This window comes from Diaphorina citri, unplaced genomic scaffold (genome assembly GCF_000475195.1).
Source record: "Diaphorina citri unplaced genomic scaffold, Diaci psyllid genome assembly version 1.1 scaffold1, whole genome shotgun sequence".
NCBI classification, from domain to species: Eukaryota; Metazoa; Arthropoda; class Insecta; order Hemiptera; family Psyllidae; genus Diaphorina; species Diaphorina citri.
Genome location: NW_007377440.1, coordinates 939,142 through 959,935, shown reverse-complemented (window position 1 = coordinate 959,935; position 20,794 = coordinate 939,142). Strand labels below are relative to the sequence as shown.

The following is a 20,794-nucleotide window of genomic DNA, read 5'->3' as shown; positions in this document are numbered from 1 at the left end:
AAAAGTGAATATGTGGAAAAACTTTAATTTTTCTCCCCAACTAGAAAACTCACTTCTGATCAATTTTATTTGAATAATTTTGGGTGACTTCTTTCAAATTGATAGTAAAACTTTGGTCGTTGTTTAACAGCTTCAAGGAAACTGTTTAAAATACAACTAAGAAATAAAATTACCAATTTACTAAGTGTTATAAAATTTGTGCAACTAGGTTCTTGATACTCTGGTACCTCTTGGAAGTTGGTCATATCATCATTTGAAAGTTTATAATTTGAAATTGTAAGGTTTGTTCCTAGAATAAGGTACACACTTTCTTTAATTTCTTCATTAACCCTTTTTGTCATCTTGTTTCTGTTACAGTTCTAACATTTCAATTTTCAAAAACCACTCTCCTAAAATGGGTCAAGAAAGAATCGTTATGGACGTTGTTGCCCTGAACGGCAAAGAAAAGACCTCCATGGACATCGTTGCTCTTGGCAAGGAAAAGACCACCATGGACATCGTTGCTCTTGGCAAGGAAAAGACCTCCATGAACATCGTTGCTCTTGGCAAGGAAAAGACCACCATGAACATCGTCTCCCTTGGAAAGGAAAAGACCTCCATGAACATCGTTGTTGTTTAAATTCTTAAAACGTAAGTTTTATTCTTCTTTGTAACAAATACTATACCTGAATATAAGTTATGACGTAACGACAAAAAATCACTATTTCAAATCTTTCAAAAAAGAAAACTTTTTATTTCAAATTTCTTTCTTTCAATCTAGCATGACTTGTTCACTAATCTTCTTTTGTATTGCTTGTTTCAGATGACTATGCTCACTTGAGGCGGACAGTAACCTCAGCTTTATCTTCCAGACTTTTCCCGTAAAACCGCCGCCAAATGTTCGGTGGTCCACATAAACCTCTTTTGTACAGTGTCTATACCTAATGTAAATTGTGTTTCCGTTAAAATGCGGTCGGTGTTGCTTACTTGACGTTCGCACATCGACTGTAAAATAAAATTCACCTTACCCCCACAAAAAGCCTGTTGTTCTTAGTTTTACAAAATCTCTTCTCCCTAGCTAGGTTTTTACTTTAAAACTGATATATTAGCAAATACTTTGTGGCCCCAGAAAAAAACTTCTTTCCTAGCTAGTGTGAACTATAGCTTGCGTGAAATACAAGAAAACACCTTGCCTACTAAAAACGTGCTTTCCTACTTATACATAGTACTAATTTCTAAATATTCCTACTCATTTAACAACTCCGCTTTCTCTATTCCTCCTTCCCTGAATACTTTTCCCACTGATCATTCCTTCTTTGACTACCTACTTCTTAATTCTCTTTCCTGATTCCCGAGAAAATTTCTTTCGCCTAATGACTACTTCCCACATCACTTATTCTACCATCCTCCTTCCCTGACAACATAATACCCCAGTTTTCCTCCCTTATTTCTTACTTACCACTGATTTTCAATTCCAACAATGGCAATACCTATGTATATTTCCCTAGTTTTCCTCACTTATTCCTTATTTACCGCTAATTTTCAATCCCAATCCTGGCAATACCTATGTATATTTCCCAGTTTTCCTCCCTTATTCCTTACTTACCGCTGACGTTCAATGCCAACCCTGGCAATACTTACCTATATATCCCCAGCTGTCCTCTCTTATTCCTTACTTACCGCTGATTTTCAATCCCAACTGTTTGAACGTAATCCCGTGCTGACGATTATTGCTGATCTCTGAATTCTTCAGCAGGTTGAGGGCGCCAGAATAGAGATCCGAATAGAGTACACCTATACCGTCCTGGGCATTGTCCACCACTCGAATACTTTCCAGCGAATGACGACTGAAATCGATCTGAATGGCTGGAATTTCAAATAAATCGAAAATAAGTAAGTTAGTAATGCTTTTTTTTCAAGTGTTTCATATCAAAGTGGTGTAGTAAGTTACTTTCGCTCACTCTGGGATTTTTACTTTCCTTATCCTATAGGAAGGAAAGTAATGTAATCGGGTCAAAATTTCGATGGTCAGTTTTTAGTGCCAAAACACGTTTTGAGGTCCCCAGAGCCTAAATCCAAAGTTTCAGCCATTGGTCCGTGTGTGTGTCTGTGTGTCTGTCTGTCTGTCTGTCTGTCCGTCTGTAAACAAAATATCTCGAGAACGGTAAGAGCTAGAGACTTGAAATTTGGTATGTAGATGTCAAATGTGACAAGGATGCGACACGTTTGGTTGAGATAAGTGCTGCGGTTGGCGGTATATTGACCGCTTTTTGGCGGTTTTTGACCGTTTTTTGACGGTTTTCAGCTATACCGACTAAACGGTTAGAGATATTGTAAAAGTTTGGCTATAAGATCAAGAACACCCAAAATAAGCATCATTCAATAGGATGAGGAAAGTCGTGTGATGTTCACACCAGATTTTTTTTTCTAGAGCCTACCTATTTCGGCTGTTGTGCCATATTATGAAAATCTCTTATTGCCTATGTCCGAACAACTTTAGATTCTCGGAGTGATAAAACTTTTTAAAATGAGCCTTCGAAGTGTCAACATTTTAATACGAACTTGTTGTTCCGAGCGTTAAAGTGCCAGACCCCCTACATCAAATCAAATTGCTTCAGGTCGTGGGTTCGATTTCCGCCCGGGGCAAGCTTTATCCTAACCAGACAAGGTCCGTTCTCGGAACGGCTGGCTTTCTTCTATTCTGTCTTCCTTCTCTCTTCCATTTCCAGACGATAAGACCTTGGCAGTTACAGTTTCCTCTATCAAACCTCTTCCTTGGAAAAAAAAAGTCGTTTACAAATGTCACGATATTGACCATTAGGCTATTTTCCTGAGAAAAATTGCTCCAGTACTCACCTGCTTTGAACTCATTAGTAGCATAGTCCAGTAAGCCTGCCCTCTCCACAGTAATATACTGCAAGTCACATCGTTCAGCCAGGGCTCCTAACCTAAGCCCGGCCCAGGTTGGCTCATAACACCTCAGACCTACGTCTTGATGGTGCTCACAGGAGTTCTCAAAGTGGGGCGACTTCTCCCCTCGACACGCGGTGATGTCGAGGTCATCTTCCGTACACTGGACATTGCTGGGGGAGAGAGAATGAGGGGATTGATTTGGTTGAATTTTAAGTACTGAAAAGCTCTTAAAGTTTTGGGTTTTGAACCCGCGCTCTCCCGCTTAAATTAGAGGTAATTGCCTCATCTACTATGTCTTCGAAGCAAGTATGTAACTATTGAAATTGTTGTAGCAGTCTATAGCTGCACCGAGTGAGGTTGATGGTCTCTAGCCGAACAGAAACTTTTGAATTTGTAAACCGGGAGACAACGATTTAAATCCCATGAACGACATAAAATACTGAGGCATATAGGTCATTCATTTGTAAACTTAATTTCAAACCTATCTAATATCTTTCATCAGTTCAATTATACTTCGTAAACTACAACCCATCCCCTTCAGAAATGGGCCCCTAGGTTCGCCTCGATTCACCAATCTCCAGACTAGAAGACCGCAGCCTTGACCGCTGCAAACTGATAGGGAGAGCGAACCAAAGGCCTCCCTCTGAGCTTTTGATAAGCACCTATCAATCATAGACCAATCAAATTGCGTAGAGTCAGGGGTTCTCAACCTTTTTTCGCCCACGTACCCCTTGTGTACCCGGGTTTAATCTCACGAACTATCGCCAACATCATAATCACTACTTCAGTACCTTGAGCACGCAGTGCGAGTAATAATAATAAACTAAATATTTTTTTTTTTTAAAAAAGGTAGGTACTTTTTCTTTAACCACGATCGAGTAAACTACGGGCTAAAAAAATTCCCGGAGGGACGGGCCCAGCTTGTTCAATGATATTTAGGAATTTTCAATGTAAACAAATTTATTGTTGATGTTGGTTTATTCGAGAAGGAATGAAAAGTAAATTATTAGCAAATAACTAGAATGACCTAATAGTAGATAGCCTACTATGTATAAGGACCAACGCGAAGTTGACCCAAGTTTTGAACTTATACCTATAGGTACAGGTATGAAACATGCATAATATTATACATAAAATGAGTGCTCAGACCAGAGCTAATCCCTCTGCTCTGGAACTTAGCTGTTATACTGGAGTTTCAATATGCAACACTAACGACAACCTGAGAAATAGAGATACAATCAAACATCCCCAGAGGCCCGAATGTCAAGATTTCAAAACTCATAATAATTATCTACTTTAATTGAATTTAATTTAAAGTTGAATGTACCTGTTATAGTACAAGGCAGTAAATCCTCGAAGGTTGTTCTTAATCTTGGTATTATGTATGTGTAATGTGGGTACAGGACCTTTGACTATTTTGTTCGGGATCGTTTGCTGAGGAGCTGAAACACAAAAAATAAGTCAGGATAAGATAAAATCTTCAAATTGGTTATTTCAATACCAGTTTTTGCAAATATCGCAAATATCTTGCTCGTGGATTTTGCACATACATATCTCGCGGTTTTCACAAATATATCAGGGATTTTGCAAATACATATCTCGCGGATTTCGCAATTATATCCCCGAATTTGCAAATTTATCGCGGATTTCGCAAATAAAGTGGAGGTTTTGCAAATATCTCGCGGTTTTCGTTTTCGCAACCATATCGCAGTTTTGGCGAAAATTTTGCGGTTTCCTTTCAAACATGAGTCACGTACTATCCACTCATCACCAAAGGAAGTTAGTTCCAACTTACCGGGTATCGATATCTTGGTATTATGTATGTGTAATGTGGGTACAGGACCTTTGACTATTTTGTTCGGGATCGTTTGCTGAGGAGCTGAAACACAAAAAAAAGGGTCAGGATGAGATAAAATCTTCAAATTGGTTATTTCAATACCAGTTTTTGCAAATATCGCAAAGATCTTGCTCGTGGATTTTGCACATACATATCTCGCGGATTTAGTGAATATCTCGCGGTTTTCCCAAATATATCAGGGATTTTGCAAATACATTTTGCGGTTTCCTTTCAAACATGAGTCACGTACTATCCACTCTTTACCAAAGGAAGTTAGTTCCAACTTACCGGGTATCGAAGATATCACCAGCACCACATCGCCGAGGGCATTCTCGCCACTGACATACTCCAGTACCACCCCGTACGTCGAACTAGTTGTCGGAAACACCACCAGGTCGCGCTTCAGATCGAATCGGGTGACTCCGGGCCCCATCGTGATTCCGTCGTAAATGTAGAGGTGTTCTGTACTGCGGTTCTGAATCGGATTTAGAAGCTGGAGACCCAGTACGTAACCGGTTTGACACTGGGGAGTGGAGAGAAAAGATGGGAATGTGAAAATGGCTGTTTCGGTGTCATAATTGCATGATACACATATTTGTACGGGTGGGCTACAAGGAGGGCTTATTGCTCAAGGATGAACGAACAGGTGCATGGTAATTTCGTCCTTATTGCTGTACATATTTGAAGATTTGACCACATTATGGAGCCTAAGGGTTAGGTGCGAATCGGGTGACTCCGGGCCCCATCGTGATTCCGTCGTAAATGTAGAGGTGTTCTGTACTGCGGTTCTGAATCGGATTTAGAAGCTGCAGACCCAGTACGTAACCGGTTTGACACTGGGGAGTGGAGAGAAAAGATGGGAATGTGAAAATGGCTGTTTCGGCGTCATAATTGCATGATATACATATTTGTACGGGTGGGCTACAAGGAGGGCTTATTGCTCAAGGATGAACGAACAGGTGCATGGCAATTTCGTCCTTATTGCAGTATTACTGTACATATTTGAAGATTTGACCACATTATGGAGCCTAAGGGTTAGGTGGCAGAGAACTCTTTAAGCGGTAATTTCTCGTATAGGTTACACAAGAGTCTACTACTATTGAAAGAAAGAAGTGAGTTCTATATTTTAACTTGATGATTTTCTATTTAGTTTGTCTGTAACTCCCATAACTAACGAATGGTTAGTCCGATAATGATGAAATCTGCACACATGTTCATGTTCAACACATAAAGGAATTTTACTCCTTACCTTTTAAGCCTGATTAGGACTTTCGGAGCCCCGTAAGGACATTTTGCCTTCTACAGTTTTGTCTTCTACAGTTCACTGAACCAGCAGATATCTACTTACTCGAATGGTATACGTCTTATTGATACTATCTCCCATGACCCGTTGCGTTATGATATACTTGGTCTGTCCAAACTCGAGCTCAATATTGTCTCGCTCAAATGGAATCTTGAACGGTGTATAGGGAGCATACTGGGATGCCACATCAGGTAGGGGTTTGAACCAGCCGGCTAGTTCTCGCTGAGCTTGGCTGGTGATACATGGATCGTGGTGGATTCCGGAGCCTTTGTTGTTTTCAATGTGGGTACCTGAAGGAGAACGGAAATGTAGAATATATTAATGAACTCCTAATATATTAATGAACTCCTAATGAATATATTAATGAACTCCTGAAATTATATTTAATGAACTCCCCATCCGTGCCACAAGCTTCGGCTTTTACGGATGGGTATACCATTTGTTAACAATTTATTTGATGAGAGAGTTGTGTTCTGACAAATCAATAAATGGAAACTTATATATATAAAAAAAGAATAGAATAATATGTTATATTACTCGTACATTGAAATTGGGGTCTTTTCTAACGAAATTCCTGTGTGCGGAGTCTAGTATGTAGGACTATTGCACCCCACCCCACACACATTACATACATAGAGTTATGCATTCCTTTTAAAGTGGGTTTTGGAGAGAAGGGGAAATGTGCAATTCGGGATCGTTTGATTTTGGAATTTATTCAATATCAACAATATTTTCATTCAGACCATAAAGGGCATCGCTGAAGATGCCTTTGCAAGGGAAACTCGTATAAACTCGTATAAACTCGTATTCTTATGATGCAATAAATGACGAAATTGTCAAAGTGAAGAAGTGAACATGTTTTTCACAATATCCAATAATATTTCCATTGAGAATAAAGTAAATAGGAAGACCGAAAATGGTATCTTGACTACGTCTTGATGGTGCTCACAGGAGTTCTCAAAGTGGGGCGACTTCTCCCCTCGACACGCGGTGATGTCGAGGTCATCTTCCGTACATTGGACATTGCTGGGGGAGAGAGAATGAGGGGATTGATTTGGTTGAATTTTAAGTACTGAAAAGTCTTAAAGTCTTAAAGTTTTGAACCCGCGCTCTCCCGCTTAAATCAGAGGTAATTGCCTCATCTACTATGTCTTCTAAGCAAGTATGTAACTATTGGAATTGTTGTAGCGGTCTAAACCTGCACCGAGGGAGGTTGATAGTCTCTAGCCAATATTACTTGCCCGTCCCGAACCGCAGTCAATCATCATGAGGACCTGTGTTTTTCCTTTGAAGTATGGTAAATGGTAAGCCTGTTGTAACCTCCAGCTAGCTAGGCTAGTTAGGGTTTGGCTGCTCTGATCATTGTTTATAGTCTCACAGAAAGACACCTTGATAGTCTCTAGCCAATATTACTTGCCCGTCCCGAACCGCAGTCAATCATCATGAGGACCTGTGTTTTTCCTTTGAAGTATGGTAAGCCTGTTGTAACCTCCAGCTAGCTAGGCTAGTTAGGGTTTGGCTGCTCTGATCCCTGTTTATAGTCTCACAGAAAAACACTGGTCTGCTCCCTGTTTAAGGTCCCCCAGTCAGACCTAAGTAGCAATGTCTTACCTCATGATGATATCATCGGCCGTACCTCCCTGAGGCATTTCCTTAGGTTCTAAATTCCAATCAGAAGGGTTAAGTACGAGGCCTAACTGTTGACAGGCCAGGGCTGCAGACATCATGTTCCATCCGTAGTTACACACCGTTCCCCATTTTTCTCCAAGTCGTACCTGAAACAACACAGGATGGAATGGTAAATAATAAACTCTTGCGTGGAAGGTAACCACGCGAGGCTAACACAGGAGGCGTTCTTTACCACCTAACGCTTACTATAACAATAAATGAGAATAAAATAAATAAATAAATGTTATATCTATTACTATAACAATAAATGAGAATAAAATTCGGCAGGGAACCCGAGCCCTTTAGTTAAAAAGGCCACCAAGGCAGTTAAATGGTCACTTTTTTTTTGCAACCCTATTACTCGGTTTCAGTTTAACTATTAGATTAAGCAATCAGACCCATTAAACATTTTTAAATCAATCAATCAATCAATCAATCAATCAATCAATCAATCAACCAATCAATCAATCAACCAATCAATCAGATTGCTTAATCCAAGAGTTAAACTTAAACCAAGTTTCAACTCAACTGTGGTTCTGGCCATTCCTGGTGTAGACTTACCTGTAATCTCCCCTCATTATTGGTTCTACCCCCGACCAGTCTAACAGGAGGGCTATAGTCCGATGATACAGGGATGGCTGTCACCCCATCTTCACTCGGTGCTGAGCCCCCCTCAAATAGTTCATTCCTGTTTTCCTTGAGTGTGAGACGGATATCATTGGGACCTCTGCCCCTTGCTTCTAACTTCCCTGCCACCATCATACCCACACCGGGAGCAAACCTGAAATTGAATGGAATTATTACTTTATTGGCACAAAAATAAATGTTCAACTTTACAATAAATAGCACCTCCAGAGCTTACATTAAACCTTTTGGCACAGATGAGTCTTATTTTATTTTTAGACACCAGAAACCGAGTCTACTTCCCCTCTTTTGGCGTGGTAGCACCTGTACCAGACAATTGGAAATCCCATATGGCACACCAACACCATCGTGAATAGGGCAAATCGTCTCCGTTTCCGAAAGGAACTATGAATTGGTTCTCACCGAAAAGGTCATACGTGAATTGTTTGATTACTTACCTCAAAGTGACCGATGGTTCCAAGGACAATCTCCCGCCTGGTCTCACATTGATGTCCCTCACCACCACATACTCTCCTGCTCTCAGAGTCTCTATCCCATCTACCTCTCCTCCTACCACACTAGATCCTGGGGTGTGGAATTGTGGCACGAACGTGGCAAATGCCATAATAGTGCTGGCTCCTGGGTTACTATTGTGTAGGAGATAGGGGAGGTATTCGATTTTGGCCAGATTGTAGCGATCTTTCCTGTGAATGAAAGGGGAAAAGGGGGTCAGCGTTTGGTTTTGTTTGATATTAAACAATAAGTTGACCGTTTTTAATTTTTAGAGGGTAAAAAGACAGATATTGGTTCGAATTTAAGTAATAGTTCCTGAAATTATAAGAGCTGTCAATAACATTTTTGTGGAAATTACTAGTAGTTAATTGTACTCAAGAAATCACTCAGAATACAAGCTGCTACAGGGTTTCTCAAGGTGGCCCTGGGAGACCCATTAGAAAATCAGAAATTTTCTTTTTCATATTACATATTATGTCTTGAACGTATTAAGCAAAATTACAAAATTGGTCTAAAAGTGCGCGAGTACGTGTCTATCAAAAATAGACATAGATCTCTACTTATATTCATCCTACATTCAAAATTGAGTTAAAACCCAGACGAATCGGTCTACGAATTGGTGCGGTGGTATTCTCTTACCTATGGAAAAGTCGGTGGAATATCTTTTCCTCCGTGCTGTATCCCAACCAGTTGTACGTACAATTGATCACTTGACTTTGGTCTTCCAAATGAGATCCTATTTCATATTCTGATTCGTGATTGTGAATAATATTACGGAACACCTGAAAAGCAGAGAAAGGGGAGTGAAATTTGATGCAAGAGTTTCAAAGTGGACAGCAAAAAGAGAAATTCAAATATTACACTCCATTTAGCGATAAGTTAGTCAAGCTAACCCTCACATTGACCTCAATCCACCAGATTAGGGCCGAGAAAAGATACCATCATGGGATTGTCCAGATGGTCACCCATCCGGTTATGAACCACGTGCGATATTGCTCAATTTCAGCAAGAACTTAGGCTTAACTTTGCCCTGGATGGGAATCGAAAGCGCTTTAGTACTATGGTCCTAAATTCTGCATACCTGTACATTGGCAGATCCAATCACAATGGCTGCAGCCACGCGGCTTCGTGGTATCAGCTTTCTGGTTTCAAGATGGCCGCCTGAATCAAATGGCTCCAAAATACGATTGTCTCGGATGAAATTCCAGGTGAATATGATGCGCTGAGCTTCGGAGTATGGAGAAAGTCCTAGGTTGACTACGAATATACCTGGAATACAAGAGTTACAATGAGTTAATCTAGAGAAGGATTATACGCCCAAGAACAGATGTTTAATGCTTCAACGAATCTACAAATCTACATACCTACACAAAAAGCTCCGAGGCTTAGGTGTAGGGGTAAACAGCCCTGAAGGATGGGTTAAGATTCTATAAATTTACAGGGGTTTAAAAGTGGTAATGGCGGTACGCGACCACTTTTGAACACTTTTTTGTTTAAACTGCTGGGGCGAAGGAATTTTTTAGTCCCATTCAAGCAGGATAAAAGAGGTATCCTTCTATTATACTTGTATCTCCTATTCTACTTGTTATTAATTACCTTTGTTTTCATAGAACTCATTGTTCCGTATGATGATATTGACAGGGAGTAGATCATAAAAGTCCACATTGGGGTTCTTGATCAAGATGGTACCGTAGGTATGCTTAGTGAACCGGTTGTACTCTATGATGCTGTTCATGTTGAGGGCAGGTTTGATTAGGATACCAAGCTTCTTGTTGGCTACGAACACGTTGTGACCTATGATCAGCTTCAGTAGGTTGCTCTTATCAAGTTGCCTGAAAAAAGGAGGAGAAAATATCCGTTAGTGATGAGTTCAAAAAGTTATCAACAAAATTTGGGTCAGTTGGATAATTTTGAATGGGGGGAGAATCATAAACTAAAGTGCATAATGGGACATAATATTTGTCTAAGCTGACAGTCGAAATAAAGCACTAATTGTACTTGGAGTTTAACTCGCCTGGACCACAGTTGAAGATAATTAATGATGACAGTTGAACAACCAAACAGAATGCCGCATTCTGGTTGCTAGCTCGAGGCTCGAGCTTGGTTGATTGACTTTGATAATTGAATATCTCAAAGTGTGGTTCCGGGCCGTAAAAGTTTAATCTCATATTGTGGCCCCGCCCATAAATGGTTTAAGCTTCCCAATCGGCAAAAGTATACTCACCGATAGCACGTTTTAATCTCAATGGCATTATCGAACGACAAGTTGAAATAGTTGCTGGACACATTAACAATAGCATTCTCTCGGCAGTAATTCCCAATCAGGACTCCTGTCTCTATATTCTTGAAGATTTCCGAATAGGAGACTATGGTTTCCTGATGGTAGCTTTTATATTCGGGGTCCAAAGTATCATTGAGCCAAATAGAGAGACCGAACCCAGCGTTGGAGGATAGGGAGGAACGGGTGACGTTGGTTATACCACCTGGGGATATGAAAGAAGAGCGTTTGTGACTAAGTAAATTGGCTGTCTTTAGTGGCTTTTTTCAATGAGTTTATCGTCACTAAATAAATGCTAAGGTGTCGCGGAAAGATTGGCCCTGGTTACGGCATCTTTGAGAAGCACTGTCTAAGTGATGGTGGTCTTGTGTGCCCTGGTTACGGCATCTTTGAGAAGCACTGTCTAAGTGATGGTGGTCTTGTGTGCCCTGGTTACGGCATCTTTGAGAAGCACTGTCTAAGTGGTTGTGGTTTAGCCCTCCATTCGTTGACAAGCTACCTGCCCATTATCTTCAGTGATCCATTGGAAAATGGTACATTCAACGTGCTATTACCGCTGATGAACAGGAAATCGAAAAAATTCCGTCCTTGTCAGTATTCGAACCGTGAACCATCGTATTAAAAGAGAGATTTTTTTATCTCTGGAATTATACTATTCCAGCTAAGCTAAGGCAAGTGATGTCAGTTAAGCTAAGGCAAGTGATGCCAGTTAAGCTAAGGCAAGTGATACCAGTTAAGCTCCGTAAAAATGTGCAAGGGTTTCCCGGAACTGCTTAGCAGTCAAGAAACTCACCTGTAAAGCTTATATTCACTCCGTCTCCCTTGTTGAAGGATATACGGGAGTGAGATATATTCACATGGCCAGTTCCATACAACACGTGGACACCGGCAACATGTTGATTGTTAGATATAGAGCTGCCCGATATGTCTAGCTGAGATCTCATATGCTCGATGGCAACACCGCGTCCACTGTTGTCAGCTATGGTGGATTCCGTGATGTTCAGCTCGTACCAGCGACCTAAGGAAGGATATAACGATAAATAGAATATAGGTACCTGGTTTATCCTGCTGGGATAGGACTGAAAAGTCGCTTTACCCCGGCAGTCTAACCAAGGTCTCATATATTTTGACATATTATGGGGGCAACCACTAGATTAATAAAAGAACACCCTGATTAAGTAATCTGATGATAATATGTAGTTCTTAGAGAGATCTGCAAAAGTTGCCGGCTGCACAGGTCTCCTGTATGACCCCGAGGGTCCAGCTTTACAATCAACAATGGAGCGCAATAATGACTTGGATATTGAATTTATTGTGGGGTTGGTTTGGTAGTAAATAGGTGATGTATAACTGCTCGAATAGAATTGACAGTAGTAGTTCATTACAATTTTATTATTGTGGTCAAATTCTAGAGTTATGTTGAAGAAAAAATTCCATACCTCGGCTGGGATGGAACCTAGACCTTCTGTCTACCAGGCCACTACACATCCGAGGCAATCGGTTTTAATAAAGAGGGAAGGAGATCAATTTGTGCTAGAATCTGGTAGATGAGTGTATAGCTAGAATTGTCAAAGTAAGTATTTACAAGAAAAATGATTCAACATAATATGAACATGGAAAACTGAGTTTGTACTTACGAGGCCCGGTGACTAGTTTGATCAAGGCGAGGGTTTGAACCCGGGGCTCTGAGTTGTAAACCACGTACACATTAGATTTGAGCGTTGTAATACTCTGAGGTCGAGTATTATTGGTGATAGGTATGACAGCGAGGAGCGGTTCATTGCTACTGGATCCATCGTATACAGATATGGTACCGCTGTTGTTCCTACTGGTAATCATCATGTCGAAGTGAAGAGTGATCTTGTAGCCGGGTCGAGTGAAGAAATACTGGAAGAAGAAGATAAGAAACATTAGATAAATCAGGAAGAAATGCCCGGAATTCGCAGTCTACACGACTGTGTCTCTAACGGTTAACCGTTTCTAAAAGGAATAATGGGACATAGCTGAAAGTTCATCCGTAAAAGAAATTCAGCTAAAAGTGCATCCATAATCCATAAGAGGAATATAGCAGGAAGATCACCTCTAAAGTAATTTAGCTGAAAGTTCATCCCTAAAAGGAGTTGAGCTGAAAGTTCATCCCTAAAAGGGGTGCAGCTAAAAGTGCATCCGTAAGACACATTCAGCTGAAAGTTCAGACCTTATGTAAGAAAATTCATCAATAAAAGCCCGAAAGGAATTTAGCTGAAAGTTCATCCCTTAAGTAAATTTAGCTGAAAGTTCGTCCCTAAAAGGAATAAATCTAAATGTGAGTCCTCAAGAGGAATTTACCTGAAAAGTAGTTGAAATTCATCCCTTGATTAAATTTAACTGGAAAATAGCTAATTCCTAAAAATAAATTTAGCTGAAAGATTATCACTAAAAGGAATCTAGCGGAAAGTTGACAATTAAAAGGAATTATCTGAAAATTCCTTCGTCCCTGAAAGTCACAACTCACCTTATGGCAATCCTTCTTAAGCGTGGAGAACTGACTCTGTTCCAGAGTCACCTGTATAGGGAACGTTTGACTTGCAGTGCGGGTTGTCGTGGGGAATGTACAGAAGTCGAATATATCGCTCCTATCCGATAGATATTCCCGGTCGTGATGCACATACCGCACTCCGTCCCCCGCGTTATCCTGCACTGTACAACCACTGAGTAGACTCATACCGTTGCTGCTGTTCACGTAAACGCCATAACCTGAGGTAGAATAGAATATACCTTGTTTATAATGCCAGCATAAGACTGAAAAGTTGTTGTTGTAGCGGTGTAGCTACACCGAGGGGGGTTGATGGTCTCTAACTCTCTAGCCAATATTACTTGGCCTGTCCCGAAGTGCAGTCAACCATCATAAGGACCTTTGCTTTTCCTTTGAAGCACGATAAACCCTTTGTAAACTCCAGCTAGCCAGGCTGGTTAGGGTTTGGCTGCTCTGATCAATAGTTCTAGTTCCACAGCAAGACACTGGTCTGCTCTCTGTTTAAGGTCCCACAGTCAGGACTGAAAAGTCCCTTTAATTGGTTATAATTAAATCATTTTGCTAGTTATCAGATATGACCCCTCTGAAATAGAGATATGTTGAGTTAATGAGTTATATGTATAATTCTTTTTCAGTGGACTTAGAGGAGACATACAGGTTGCGTTCTTGCCTCCTGGATTATAAAAGGTCTTACCTCTATTATTGCGGAAGGTACAGTTATGTAGAAGTACAGGACCGTGGGCAGTGGTAACATTGAGACCATTGTAGGCAGAGTTCAGAACAGACACAGCGGCCATGTTGGGAGCTACACCTTGAACTTCCACGGCAGAACTCGCGTTGTAGTCTTTCCCTGATCCAGCGAACCTGAGGGGAGAAATGAGCCATTGTAGAATGAAACAATAATGGTTCTGTCCTTCCTAGGAAGTCCTGTTCTTAAAGTATCTATTTTATACCTACTTGAATTATTGTTAATGTTACTAGTATCCGTTACGCTTCGACCTCATGTTCTCGCGCCAACCGGGACGCTTGATTACTGTATGAAAATTTTCAAAAATAATACTGAGAGTTGAATATAGTGCATTGACGGATTCTAACTCGCGATCTTCTGATTACAAAGTGAGCGCAAATTTCAAGGTTTGTTTCTTGTGTGTGTTCCGCTAAGTTCCCTTTGTTTCACTGAGTTCCCTCCCCCTATGGAACATATAAAGACAGCGTGTGTTCCGCTGGAACACATTAGGGATATGATGTGTTCAAATCCACTCAAGGATCGCGGGTTCAAGGATTATAAAATACTAAAGAGCTTGTCCTTTACTCACTTTATCTGTACGTGGGCCAATTCAGACAGGGAAGTCCTCACATACAGGGTGTCCTGTTGAGTTAGCGTCTGCTCGTATTTGGCGTGTTGGAACGACAACCCTCTCCAATGTTGAGCCGTGTTGGTTGCCACGGTATGATAGGGAAGACATTGGATAGCCAGATCTGGATGGTATTCTGTAATGGGAGACAGAAGGGTGATTAGGGTTGGTAGAAAAATGGATAAATAGAATGTAGGAAAAATAGATCACTAACATCAAAAATCAGGTTGGATGGAAGAGCTCAAGCAGCAGGATTACGCTATTGATTCCTGTTGTTTTTGTAGCGACTTCAGCTGTAGCCAAATGGTGATGGCAGACTGAAAGAAAGATATCTTTTGTATCTGCCATTCACCGGTGTGATGGTCTCTAGCCTCTAGCCATGTTTGATTGACTCGTCCTGAACCGCAATCAACCATCGTGAGGACTTGGCTTATTCTTTAAAGGCAGAGAGAGCCCTTTGGAGAACTGCCAGCTGGCTAGTCAGGTTAGGGTTGGCTGTTCTCCTCCCTGTTTTTAGTTCCACAGCTAGGGACAAGTATACTCTCTGTTTAACGTCCCCTAGCCAGACAGACTGATCCCTGTGGTGGGTTTCTATGTATTCTTCAGGTTTTCTATTAAAGATATCCTCATTTTCCTGAGGTTTCTGCTGATTTCATGAATTTCTATGGGAACAGTAGGTATGTACTCACCACAAACGCCAGAGCCTAGCTGTTTCGACGTCCAACTGCCGCATTGATCCAGTCCCCTCTCGGTTCCAGAACACCGGGGCTGTTCCAATAACAGGCGGGGCTGCGAAGGTCCAGGCTGCTTGTCTAGCCACGCCCACCAGCTTCCCCCCTGGTAACCCATTTGTCTGCAAGCTGTCTGCAGGTCTGCCTGGGTCCAGCTGAGAAGGAAAAAAACAGAAGGGGGTACTTTAGAAACACTGCTTTCAAGTTTGAATGGATTTACAGTAGAATAAAACAAATAATCGGTAAAAGAGATTAAGGGATTCTTGAAGAAAAACTTCAATTTTTAATCCACGTTAAATATTAACCTTTGTAAAATACAAACAAGTTTTGAGCTTTCTTTTAAGCTGACTGCTAACTAATTATTTTATTCGGTCAGCAATAAAGAATCAAACAGATAACTATATGCAGTTTACAATAGTACAGAGTGGGTTAGTGAGTGCTTCAGTTGTATCCAATGATACCAAAATGAGGTCAGTAGTCAAAGAAAATACGAGTCGATTTTCTTGAAATGTGGAGCAGTAATTGTAGGTACCTCTGGTACCTGCTGTGTAGATGATAACATAAATCAGAAGTATACCTACGTCAGCCTAAAGAAACTAGTACCTACTTATTACCTGTAACTATCTACCTACTACCTATAACCACCTTAAAGTAAAATACATTGAGGAAGGTACGAGGTATGTACTTTGTTCCGTACATTAAAGTTGTGGTTTGTAAGGCTTCCCTTGTTTTACAAGCAGGGAGAAAGAGTATTACCTTCATAGTGCATAATATTTAATATTGTAACCCTAAAAATAGTTTTCATGACTGCGCTTTACTAATCTACCTACTGCACTTTTTTAGTTTCCTGCATATTAAGTGTGTCGTACCTTTCGTTCTATTTACCTAGTTGTATCTAACTGCATATGTAGCTGAAAACAGATACAAGTCTGGGCTTAAACTGTGCTAAGATGTCCGAGATTTCGTACCTCCTTAACACTTACACCTATAGAGGTACCAGTATATTAAGCTTCTTTGTTAGATCATTGAAAAACAGCCATAAGATCAGTAATCCTCGAACTAAAAACCATATTCTCGAATTAAACCACAATTATCAAAGCAGTCAAAGTTACATGCAGAGAATCAAAGATAAGGTCTAGCTACCATTAACCAGTTCGAAACACCTGCTTATTTTAAGCTCCGTAAAACAAAAACAATGGAACTTTTATTAGTTCCGATCCTTTCTGATTGAGCTGGAATGGCAACTAATCTTATTGCATTGATGATCAAAAGTGTCCGCGGGCCGGACCTCGAGAAATAAACGGTTCGGCCGCTATTTAACGAATGAATGCCGAACAAGTGGAGAACCATTGCTAAAGAGAGCTTCTACAAAATGTCAACTTAATCGTGATTCTGTAGTTTACAAGCATTCAAAAAAAAAAAAAAAAAAAAAAAAAAAAAAAATGAAATTAATTGTTTTTTTGTGTTTTAAAAAAAAATAAAAAAAAAAAAAAAAAAAAAAAAAAAAAAAAAAAAACAACTTTTACGTTACATGGGGTAACATGACATAATATACAGTATAGGTACCTATTTAAAAGACGGTTTGAATGTTTGATACATGTTTTGTGCACTACCTACCTACATGCGTTGTAAAATGTACATCACGTTCATATAGCGTGAGAAATGAACCAAGATGTCACCAAAACATTGCACTCAGATACATAACCACAGGTAGGTACGTATTCATCTGATTCTATGCCACTCTCTCGTATCTAAGTTCAGGCTCGCAAAGTCGGGTGGCAAATAATTGGGAATTTTAAATGTAAGATTTTATAGGCTGAGCGGCGCTTCGAACTCTTGACGTTCGCGCGCCTCCCGGCACGCTTGATTAGATGATCCGTAGGTATGCTTTTGCCATTGTCATTGAAGATGAATGTACCAAAGATTCTAGTCAATCGGTCCAGTAAAAGTGGCTCAAAAGTTGGCCATTAACAGTGGCACCTAGCTACAATCACAAGATCTGACCCGCATAAAAGGGATCTTTAACTGCATAGCAAAATTTGACAGGCTGTCTCTGCGCATGAGGCTGAAGTTGCCCTTATTGCAACCCGTGTATTCCCGTGAAATGGTACATGCATCTCATGCATGAAACCTGCCCGGGATTCACCTGTAGATAACAGAGGCTTATCATTTGGACCACGATAGTGTGACGATAGAGGGGGAAGTGCTCCAATATACACTCATTACGTTCATTCATATGAAACAATACTACTACATGACGATAGATTTAGGTTATTAGAGGTAGAGCATCACACTGCACTTCAGTACCACCATGTGTGTGCGTAAAGCCCGGTGCACAAGCTACTGAATACCTATATGTCTCCCAATTTGGTCTTCAAACCGGGCTTTCGATAAATGCGATAGTTGCGCAAAAATTTCAAGTTTAAACGAGAGAGTTTTGAGCAATGATCGTGAACACAAGCAACGATCTATCGAAAGACAATGTTAGAAGACTAAGCTTGGAGGTACGTAGTATCCTGTGTGCCAAGTTTAATACATATCCCCACAAGGTTAGTATAGGGCTCGGCTTGTGTGAGTGGAAGTATTCAAGAGGTGGTTATGAGGCCTGAAGAGGCATCACAATAGATGTACGCACTTTCACGTGCAAACGAATGCACGTTTGTACAGTCTGGTTGCTAAATAATGCAACAGGTGTGTGTCTAAGTATCTATAGGATGACTAGAAAAGAGTGTCACAGAACTTCAAATTTATAGCATAGAAGAAGATTACCCAGGTTCCAGTACTAATGAGGCTCGAATAACCGAACATACATAGATATTCTGTAAATATAAATACCTGCAGATTCTACCCGTAGGTACCTCCACAAGGTAGATACTCGTTCCTACATTGATGAGTTAATTAACATAATTCACACCATTGGCTCCCATATAATGGGCACTCAGTCCCAGGCATCTAGGTACCTATCTACCTTCCTATCCTAATTATCCATATAGGTATCGCATTTAGGTACCGGTACCTATGTATCTACCTGCCTAGGTTCCTACCTATCCATCATCTATGATTCCATTTGCCTACCCAGAGCTGTACTTCCTTTAATTATTCCATGAGAATCACCGTCAGGATTCACAGTCGATGTCCATCAGTTTCAAATGCAATAAAAATGTTCACGTACCTACATAATTATGTACCTACCTGCCTACCAACGTAGTACGTACAGTTATCTTTGGGTAAGACTTTTTCATAAGAGGTGGGACTGATTCATTTTGACTCGAGGGTCACCTACAAATTAATCCCACTACACAGGATTTTTTTCCCGAATGAGAAGTGGGAACGGGCTCTAACTGGGCACAGTTTATTCTATCCTAATAATCGGGCACACTATCTCCTATTTGCACTCAGTCCCAGGCATCTAGGTACCTATCTACCTTCCTATCCTAATTATCCATATAGGTATCGCATTTAGGTACCGGTACCTATGTGAGAAGTGGGAACGGGCTCTAACTGGGCATAGTTTATTCTATCCTAATAATCGGGCACACTATCTCCTATTCTAATGTTGTTGTTTTTAATGTTTCCGACAGCATCAGCATCACAATGCCGTTTCTAGATCTAGAAACTTCGCCACCGAAACGGGATCAGTTCAAAAACTGATAACTGGGCACACTTTACTCTATCCTAACAACTGGACACATTATATTCTATCCTAATATCTGGGCACACTTTATTATGTCCTAATAACTGGGTACACTTTATTATATCCTAATAACTGGGCAGTTGGGCACATTCTATTCTATCCGATCAACTAGACATACTTACTTCCTGGAGTTAGAACACACGGATCGCCACTGTCCATTGTAGAACAATTGCACTCGGCCCGTCAGGATGTTCGGTCCATCGACCAGGCGAATCAAGGGCGAGTCCAGAGTCACGGGTTCGGAACCCGCCGTGAGCACAATATTCTCCTCGCTGGTACCCTGTAACAGAAGGGGGGCGGGTGGGTTAAGTTAGAAGGCGCTGTGGAATGTTGTACGTGAATTAGTAGGGGGACTTCCATACTTACAGGTTGCTTTGTAGTTTGCTACTTGTGATGTAAATATGCGAGACGAAACGAGAAATTACCATTTTGCTACTTACTGACTGTGTCTGTGAGATAGGCATGCCACCTGTCTGGGTGTTCGAAGTCCTGGGGTTTAGAACCCCTTGGACGCCCAGAAATTTAATCTGGGCTCCTTATCCGCACCGAAGATTTAGCTCTACTAACGGTGATGCGTTAGATTTTTTTTCTTACTGAGAAGGATGCGTAATGCAATTGGTTGCCTTGACAACCGGATAGTGTGTTTATTCAATACGCGACTTGGCATTTCCCCCCGGAACTTTCGTCGCTCAGTAAACAGTGAACAATGTGAAAAGGTGCAGAATTGCTGATACAAAATATTGAAAGTCAATTTTAAATTCCAATTTTGTTTTAGATCTACATAGGACTCTGAATAGTTAATTGTGAAAGATTTGGTAAGTACATTGCTGATTGCTGTAACAAGTCAAAAATGTCGAATGATAGCCCCTAAAAGTCAAATGATAGTGAATAAATAAAGTCGGTAGCTTTACCTATGTCAGAAATGTTTACTCCTATTCTTATGGGCATTTATGTAGGTTTGTATGGCAAATATTTTAAAAGAACTGATGAATAACGTAATATACCTATCACACAGAGAGAAACAATCAATAAAATATATTGACGGACTGCCCAAAGTTTGGGTTGCCAAAACGAGCATTCACACATCCTGGGGGATGAAGGTTAACACGAAAAGAATGAGGAACAGCGCCGCAAGCAAAAATTGTGAGCTATACAATCTATAGAAACTAAAAATTTTAGGACCGGCCGCAGGCGAAAATTTTGGTTTCATCAATTATTTGCGGTAAAAAAAAGAGCTGAAAAAAATCTGCGTTTGCCTGAGATCGAACCCATAACTGCGAATATCGCAAACAAACCGCGGATACTGCGCACAAAACGCGAATACCGCGAACAAAACGCGAATACCGCGAACAAACCGCGGATACCGCGAACAAACCGCGGATAC

At 40.6% G+C, this 20,794-nt stretch overlaps 2 protein-coding genes across 2 annotated transcripts in view; one reads left to right on the top strand and one right to left on the bottom strand.

Moving 5' to 3' along the window:
- Nucleotides 1-818: 818 nt before the first annotated feature.
- LOC103507017 (protein bark beetle-like) overlaps nt 819-20,794 on the bottom strand; it is a 45,729-nt gene continuing 25,753 nt past the window's right edge. Inside the window, exons 4-19 of the mRNA XM_026831098.1 lie at nt 19,533-19,690; nt 15,675-15,871; nt 14,947-15,121; nt 14,325-14,494; nt 13,610-13,851; nt 12,753-13,002; nt 11,909-12,133; nt 11,062-11,320; nt 10,434-10,669; nt 9,919-10,106; nt 9,477-9,619; nt 8,783-9,028; nt 8,262-8,481; nt 7,644-7,807; nt 2,836-3,062; nt 819-1,845 (exon numbers count right to left, since the gene is read on the bottom strand). Coding sequence (XP_026686899.1) covers nt 1,652-1,845; nt 2,836-3,062; nt 7,644-7,807; nt 8,262-8,481; nt 8,783-9,028; nt 9,477-9,619; nt 9,919-10,106; nt 10,434-10,669; nt 11,062-11,320; nt 11,909-12,133; nt 12,753-13,002; nt 13,610-13,851; nt 14,325-14,494; nt 14,947-15,121; nt 15,675-15,871; nt 19,533-19,690 — 3,294 coding nt within the window. The 3' untranslated portion in view covers nt 819-1,651. The remainder of the gene's footprint in view (nt 1,846-2,835; nt 3,063-7,643; nt 7,808-8,261; nt 8,482-8,782; nt 9,029-9,476; nt 9,620-9,918; nt 10,107-10,433; nt 10,670-11,061; nt 11,321-11,908; nt 12,134-12,752; nt 13,003-13,609; nt 13,852-14,324; nt 14,495-14,946; nt 15,122-15,674; nt 15,872-19,532; nt 19,691-20,794) is intronic.
- LOC103523635 (myb-like protein X) overlaps nt 20,075-20,794 on the top strand; it is a 3,882-nt gene continuing 3,162 nt past the window's right edge. The window contains exon 1 of the mRNA XM_008488927.3: nt 20,075-20,225. The gene's annotated coding sequence lies outside the window, so the exon portion shown is untranslated. The remainder of the gene's footprint in view (nt 20,226-20,794) is intronic.